The following is an 8,260-nucleotide window of genomic DNA, read 5'->3' as shown; positions in this document are numbered from 1 at the left end:
GTGCATGGGCTGGGAAAAGGGGTCATACTGGGGAGGGTCTAGTGAACAGACACAGTGGGAGTGGAGAGAACAGCATGGTGGCCTCCCAGCCCCGCTCACCACGAAGGGTGTCTGGGGTAGAAGGTGAAGGGGCGCTGGGAGTCATGGGACCCCAGCATCACTGCTGAGGCACATGAGTGCAAAATGTAACACTGGTTGCGGGGGGGGAGGGATTCGTCCTACTTCTTCGAGGACCGTGGGGATTCTCTGGCTCTCCTGGTGAAGGGGGCTCTGGGGACACTGGGAGCTTCCTCCTTGGTGGAGATACCAGAGCACTGACAGCAACACTCAAAACATGCTGTCCATGTGAGTGAACCAGGGAAAGGGCTCAACCATCTATTAACAGAGCTCTGTCACATATAGTTACTGCATTCTGTTGAACGAAAGAAACCAGAAAGAGGACAGAGTCTGTGATGCCATTTATATGAAGTTAAAGAAGAGGCACATCTAATCCATGCACAGCAGTCAGAGTGGCCCCTGCCTCTGGGTGGGGTACAAGGGCACTTTCTGGGGTGACAAGGCTACTCGCTATCATCTGGCTACAGGGTGTATGCGTATCAAAACTTCACCAAGATGTACACCTAGGTCTAGTGCCCTTTGCTGCACGTAAGTTATACCTCAATAAAAATATCAATTAAAGAGCTGCATTTATAAAGAATTTTTAATAATATGAGGACATGCCTATACTGTAATCTTTAGCAAAAAAAAAAAAAAAAAAGCAGCATAAAGAATTGGAATGTGTGTGAGAACAATTAATCAGAAAGTATGTATGGGAAAAGGTGTGGATTAAAACACATCATGTGTTAAGAGGGACTGTTTTGAGATTGTGAGAATGTCTAATTTTTTCCGTGCTTCCTATTTTTCTGTTTTTCCTAACTTGATACAATAAGCATGTGTTGGTTTTAGAATTAGACACCTGTTTTAAAAACGAAAGGGTTCATTTGCTATTTTTTCAGTCCATCTCACTGTTGACATTGACCTGGAGTCAGCGTGAGGCCCTGTCTGTTCGTGTGAGCTGCTGTGTGGCAGGGTTTCAGCTCATTGAGCTCATGCAGTTGGCCCTTTGAACCCAAGGAAGAGATTCAATGTCCTCCCCATCTTGTGGGTGAAGCTCTGAGTCCAGAGAGAGAAGCAGCCCTCGGAACTCGGGTGTAATGACTGAAAGTGGAGCAGCTACTGGAAGCCTGGCCAGCACCCCACAAGGAGGGCTGGGCATCAAGTCCAGAGTAGCAAACCAGTCAGAAGATCATTTCTCATGGAGAGTCTGAAGGCCATACATAACACAACCAGAGCCCTGCAAACTGGGAAACTGGGAGGGCCAAGGTAAAAAAAGAAGCGGAGATGGCAAAACTAAGTCACAGCATGATAAACTGCTGGTTTACTGTTGCTATTGTATCCAGAGCAATGTTTCATTGATTAAATGCTGAAGACGTTCCCATGGGTCCTCCCTTCCTTGTGCATCCCTGGGATGAACCCCTACCCCAAGAGGTGACCTGAATGTCCCCCTAAAAGGGGGTCACACACCCTGCTAAGCTGTACTTCCTTGTTTCAGCCTGTGAATCCTCACCCTGTATTGCCCAAATGTGGTATTTTCCAAACCAACTCGGCCATGGAGTCATTCTGTATTTAAGGGGAGAGGTCCCTTGGGGCCCCCAAGTCTAGCACATCATTTCACAGAACGGGGAACTAGAAGCTCAGAGAGGGGAAGTATCTTGCCAAGGGCACACAGTGAGTCAGCAGCACAGCATGGGCAACTTCGAGCCTGCTCCACTACTCCACGCTGCCCTCTGGGGATGAGCGTGCCCTCAACTCCACAGCCATCCCGATGACAAGACCCACAGAACACAGGGCAAAGCCCCAGCTCCACATGGTGAAGTATCAATACAATACAAAGCAACCAATACCACACACAGAAAAGCAACATTTGTCCGGCAGCATCTGAGAGTTCTACCCAGTGCATTACCAGTGAACGTAAGGCTTCTCTTCAACCAGCCAAAACTATATTCCCCATTTCCTGTGAAATTCTGTATTAGTTTATCTGCTACACATTTTGTGAACGCTTTCTCAAGCATACTTTGTACGTCGCTGCTTAACTGGCCCACAGAGAGCCGGTACCTACAAAAGGCTCTACAACTCGTTCTGTCGTTTGATCTCAACCACAGATCTGTCGAGTAGGTTTGTGTTTGGGGCTTTTTTCCCCCCATTTTACAGGTAAGAAAACTAAGGCCTGGAGAGTTTCAGTAACTTGTACAAATCAAGCAGTAAAGAGTGAAGCTGGGTGTTAAGTCCAGCCTCATGACTAGAGTCCAGTTCTCAGTTGCTGCCTCTTGTATGAACTTGAACATCTTCTTCATAACTCACTGTCCTGGTTGTGATTACCAGTTGCTGGGTCCTTCTGTGCTTTCCTGGCTTTTCCCAGCAGTCACATCCTTCCATTCGGTAAGCACCGGCCATTAGCTTCTCCCTTTCAGCTTCTATTTTGCTGATGCTAATATGCTCTAGACAAGGACCCCACAGGGAACCAATTTTTTTAGAATTTTATATAATAAATCTCTCTAAGAAAGGATCACTGAATGAGTAACTAAGAGTCTGATGTTTATTGAGTGTATATTATGTGCTAAATTCTGGACATGGATGCCTCATGTAATCCTCCCAACAAACCCATGAAGCAACTACCATTATTCAGCCCACTCCACAGATAAGAAAGCGGAGAGTAGGGCGAGGCTTCGAGCTCAGGCAACCTGACTGTAGAGGCCACTTCCACAGGTTTGGGGTCTCCGCAGATCACAAGCCAGTGCTTCTTATTCTGTGGCGGAGGAAACAGAAGCCCCCAGAGGGCACTCCTGTGGCTCGGGGCTGGCTCTCCACTATGTTCTTGGTTTTGTGGTCTACAATTAAGGTTTATAGATAAGTAACCAACCACCAAGGAAGCCTGGGGTGACTGCATATAATATTGAAATAGAATCTTGAACTTGACCCTATTCTTCTGCCATTTGTTGCCTGTTTCGTGTTGAAAAATTCTCACAGAAATTCCAGATAGACTGTATCCTTGGAGTGAGGAACTCTGCTGCCTACATCCCTGGCAGAATACAGGCATTCACAAATGCCTGCTGGCTTGGAGGGCTGCAAAACAGTGAATAGGGAGAGTGAAAATTCATAATGACATGCTCCCAAGACGCTTGATCTGGAGAAAGATGGGCAACATGTTTAGCTCACAGGTGAAGGTATAGTAAAAACCCTTAAGCAACCAGTTATTTTAGTCTGCAGAGGAAAACAGTATCGGGTGGTGAGCATATGTGTGTGAGTTGTGGTAGGCAAGGGGGGTGAGGGGAGAGCAGATAAAGGGGAGCACGGGGTTAAGGTGAGATGTTCCCTTCACTTCAAAGTTGGTTTCAGCTGGCTTTCATGGAAGACAAATGGCAAGGGGGTCAGAATCTCTCACCCTTTGAGCCTCCCCATTGACAAGCCCTGCAGTCTTAAGCCCTCCTAATCATTTGCTTCTTGGACAGCAGTTTCTTTCAGTAAAATAAGGGCTTTTGACTAGATGGACATGAATGTTCTTCTAGTTCTATTACCCTTCAATTCTTTCTGTTTTCTAACAGACTGTGTGGTTGGATGAACTGAGAACCAAAAAGAAACTGTGTAATCAGGGAAGCCCATGAATAAGCTTTCAGACCAGCTATCTATTTTCCAGTCTATTCCAAGCTCAATTTTTCTTTTTTTTAGAAAAAAGGACTGTTCTCTGATGATTTTCTGCACTGCCCCATACTTATTCATTAAAACTCCGCCCCCAATTCAGAAGAAACTGTGCATTTCCTACTTTTATGCTGTCTCTGTGTTTGATTTGCACAGCTCAGCTGGTCAGAGGAACTGAGACATCTGTCCCCCTGCGAGAATCTCTCCCGGTAAGTCACCTCTCAGTCACTTTGCCTATTACTTAGCTCAGCTTGTGTGATGAGTAAAAGCCTTTGCAGGAAACCATGGAAGACATCAGAAAAACACCAGGTGCTCACTGAACTATCTTAAAATATTATCTTTAAGTAAAAAGTTAGAATTCAGAATGGTTTCAGACTGTGATAACATCAAAGATACAAAACATGATTATGAATGAAAGACTTCAAAGGGAGCAATATTATTTTAAAAAGCCCTCACCTTTCGTAAGAAAGGTTTTTCAGAGAGATGATGATTATCGGCCAAAACCTTGACAGAGACTATCTTCTGGTAAGGAGAACTAAAACCTCATCAGGACACCCTCTGAATATATGCCTAACCAGAAGCTGCGTCTAAGTCTTGTTCTTTTTTTTTTTTTTGGCCAAGAAAAGAAGGAAGCCTGAAAATTGTCCAAATTAATAGCAAGTTACAAATATCAAATGAAGTTTCACGGCATATTCAGTGTATGATTCTTTTTCTGGCTCAGAATTTAAAGGTGAGATTTTTCTGTGTGCTTCTCTCAGCTGCCTAATCTGAGGTACCAGGAGCTTGAGACTCACAAGGACTAATTAGAGAAAACTCTCAATCAAGCAGTGGAACTTAAATAGACCAGGCAAGTCAGTGGGTTGTGAAGGGACTGAGCTAACCCAGGATGTATGATGGGAGATGAAACACTGTCCACTTGGCCGTTTCTTATGTATGTGTGGGAGCTCTTAATAATAGCAGCTCAGAAACTACAAACACGAACTTCAGAGAAAATGTGAGAATGGCAGTCTGGATTTCACAACTGGCTGCTGGTTCCTATGACCTTCTCAGGGCACTCGGGCATCAGCCTGTTTCATTTTGACTACACTGAGGCGCCAGGCTGACAGTCCTGTTTTTAGTTCTCTCACCAAAGAGTGAAAGAGAGGGGACCACGACGGATAAGAGTACAGGCTGCCTGCGTTCAAAATTAGTTGCTTCCTCACTGTGTGCCTTTGGCGAAGTTACTCAACTTCTCTGTGCTCTGAGGTCCTTATTTGCAAAACAGGGACAATAACCTGACCTGCCTCACTGGGTCACCTTGAGGATTAACTGAATGAATGGAAGTGAAGCTTGGAAGAGTGTTTGGCAGGCAGAGCGCGGAACTGTTCATTACCACCAGCACGCTCGTAATGATGCTGCGTGTAAGCTAACTCCTGGGAATGGCAGCTTCAGAACAGATTGTAAGACAGTGTCGGACGGTGCCTGACCCGGTTTCTGGACATTGTTATCACAGCTTCATTCACTCCACGTGGCTATGCAACATCAGATTTTATTTGGTGAGATGATGCTCTCCATCTAGTAAGCAGAGAAGCAGGCAACAAACATCCCTTACTACAGAAGTTCACTGTTTGACCAAAAAAGGGACTTCAGTTAAATGTAGAAATCTAGGTATCAACTTTTAAAATCTATTGGTGTTTAAGATAGTTTGCATTCATGACGGACTGTTAAGGACATTCCAGGACTTTATAAAAGATCTCTTCTTTATTCACAGAGTCGAGCAAAATGGATTATCAAACATCAAGTCCCCTCTACGACACTGACTATGGGATGTCAGAGCCCTGCCAAAAAGTCAACGTGAGACAAACTGCAGCCCAGCTCCTGCCGCTGCTCTACTCGCTGGTGTTCATCTTTGGTTTTGTGGGTAATATTCTGGTCGTCCTCATCCTGATCAACTGCAAAAAGCTGAAGAGCATGACTGACATCTACCTGCTCAACTTGGCCATCTCTGACCTGCTTTTCATCATCACCATCCCGTTCTGGGCTCACTATGCTGCAGGCCAGTGGGACTTTGGAAATATAATGTGCCAGTTTTTCACGGGGTTCTATTTCATTGGCTTTTTCTCTGGAATCTTCTTCATCATCCTCTTGACAATTGATCGGTACCTGGCTATCGTCCATGCTGTGTTTGCTTTGAAAGCCAGGACAGTCACCTTTGGGGTGGTGACAAGTGGGGTCACCTGGGTGGTGGCTGTGTTCGCCTCTCTCCCAGGAACCATCTTTACCAAATCCCAAAAAGAGGGTTCTCGTTATACATGCAGCCCTCATTTTCCATCCAGTCAGTATCATTTCTGGAAGAATTTCCAAACTTTAAAGATAGTCATCTTGGGCCTGGTGCTGCCACTGCTTGTCATGATCGTCTGCTACTCGGGAATCCTAAAAACCCTGCTTCGGTGTCGCAATGAGAAGAAGAGGCACAAGGCCGTGAGGCTCATCTTTGCCGTCATGATTGTCTACTTTCTCTTCTGGGCTCCCTACAACATCGTCCTTCTTCTGAGCACCTTCCAGGAATTTTTTGGCCTGAATAACTGCAGTGACTCTAATAGGCTGGACCAAGCCATGCAGGTGACAGAGACCCTGGGGATGACACACTGCTGCATCAACCCCATCATCTACGCCTTCGTCGGGGAGAAGTTCCGAAGCTATCTCTTACAGTTCTTCCGAAAGCACGTCGCCAGATGCTTCTGCAAAGGCTGTCCAGTCTTCCAGGGAGACGCTCCAGAGCGAGCGAGCTCTGTTTATACACGATCCACAGGGGAGCAGGAAATCTCTGTTGGCTTGTGACCTGACTCAGCTTTTATATGCAGACTAGGGGCGGGAGCGGTTCTTTTAAAGAGGAAGTTACTGTCATAGAGGGTCTAAGTTTCATCCATTTATTTGGCATCAGCTCTAAGTATATTAGATATTTCAAGCTCATCAGTTCTAGAAAGCCAAATCAAAACATGTGATGAAATAGCAACCTTCTCACCTCCCCTCCAAATACATCAATTTATTGGCAAACTCTCCCTTCACTGCAAAAGTTCAATATAAAAAAAAAAAAAATCCTCAGAGAATTGCTAATTCCTGAGTTTGGTTACCTGAACGGGAATAACAAAATGAACTGAGGAAAGTATTGTATAGTTTATCGGTGTAGGGCAACATCCAGGTTGCAAATGTGCTTAAAGTAGATCTTTCTCTTGCCATGGGGAGAAAAGACATGGCCGTGATCAGTTAAGAAATGACAACTTCCATGTGGGATCTCCCCTCCAAGGTGTGGTTAATAAGTTCCACAGACATTCACACCAGGGGAGCCCTGTGGCCTGCTGAGAGCTGGGAAGGCTTCTTCGCAGAGAAGGGATTGGACGTGGATGGTCTGTTGGTGGAGAGGGAAGATGAGCTCCAGGCTGCAGGCACCGACCGCACTGGCAAAGCTTGGCTGTGGGGAGACGTGTGCTGGTTGGGGGAGCCCCAGGGGAGGAAGGATGAGGTGAGAGCATGAGGAACCTGGACAGCGCTGCTCATCAAAGTCCAAGAGCAGAGCAGGGAGCCCTTGCCAGTGCTGCACAAGGCTCATTCCACAGCCAAAGGATGGCCTGGAAAGGTGAGCATTCAGGGCAAGGAGACCAAAACAATCTGATCGAGTGAGGAGGCTCCACTTAGGTCGAGGCGCAGGAGATGGGAAGGAGGGGTGCATTCTCACAGCACTTAGGATGAGAGTCAGCAATAGTTGGGGCGGATTTGGCTTGGCGGTGAGGAGCAGAGAAGAGTCAGAGTGAACCCCTAGATTCCACGCGAGAATCAGAGATGCCCTAAAAGAGACACCAAGGAGGAGGAGGAGGTTTAGGTCAAAACAGGAGTTGGTGGAAGAGAAAGGGTCCAGTTCTGTGAGCTGAACACAGCCCTAGGCACACAGACCCTGGGCTGCCTATCACTGACTGCTCCTGCCCCCAGAGCAGTCCGTCCCATCCAGGCTTGAATCATGAGGCATCTCCAGGGGGCTTTGAAACACCAGATTTACGAATGCACAAGCCTGAAGTCCAGAAACACTTTTAGGTCAGATATGACATCTAGGTGAGGACTGATTACATAGTTAATGAAAACCCAGAGCTTTATAAGCACTGAGTAAAGAGGTCCCCAAGAGCTGCAGGAAGCCTGAATGACTGTTTCTGCCTGCCAGGCTCACCACTATTTATGGTTTTCCGGATTTAACTATCAATAGACAAAGGGAAGAAGGACACACTCATTTGGAAACAGGCTGCCTCAAGCTTCATAAGCCACAAAACGTGCAATTTACTAACCTCTGCGTTTCAGGCTGAGTGTGGAGGCTTTAGATACATCTTCCAGACACCATCTCCAAACAAAGCATATCCAAACACTAAGAGACTTATTCATTTCAAAGGGAGAATTAAAATTTTTTTGCAGTTGCTACTTATGTTATTTTGTGTATGCCTAAGATTGTTTTGAATTCAGGGGTAGCTAAGACTATCGCTGTAAAGATTAGGTGGGAAAA

At 46.0% G+C, this 8,260-nt stretch overlaps 1 protein-coding gene across 1 annotated transcript; it reads left to right on the top strand.

Moving 5' to 3' along the window:
• Positions 1-3,895: 3,895 nt before the first annotated feature.
• LOC137773454 (C-C chemokine receptor type 5) lies at positions 3,896-6,555 on the top strand. The gene is made up of 2 exons (XM_068558134.1): positions 3,896-3,944; positions 5,486-6,555. The coding sequence occupies exon 2, from the start codon at positions 5,497-5,499 to the stop codon at positions 6,553-6,555; it is 1,059 nt and encodes a 352-aa protein (XP_068414235.1). The 5' UTR covers positions 3,896-3,944; positions 5,486-5,496.
• Positions 6,556-8,260: the final 1,705 nt, after the last annotated feature.

The sequence above is a fragment of the Eschrichtius robustus genome, chromosome 12 (assembly GCF_028021215.1).
Source record: "Eschrichtius robustus isolate mEscRob2 chromosome 12, mEscRob2.pri, whole genome shotgun sequence".
NCBI classification, from domain to species: Eukaryota; Metazoa; Chordata; class Mammalia; order Artiodactyla; family Eschrichtiidae; genus Eschrichtius; species Eschrichtius robustus.
This window is presented reverse-complemented; position numbering and strand designations above follow the sequence as displayed.

Excerpts from the sequence above, each read along its gene's own strand:
- LOC137773454 (XM_068558134.1), top strand. The coding sequence starts at position 5,497 with ATGGATTATCAAACATCAAGTCCCCTCTACGACACTGACTATGGGATG.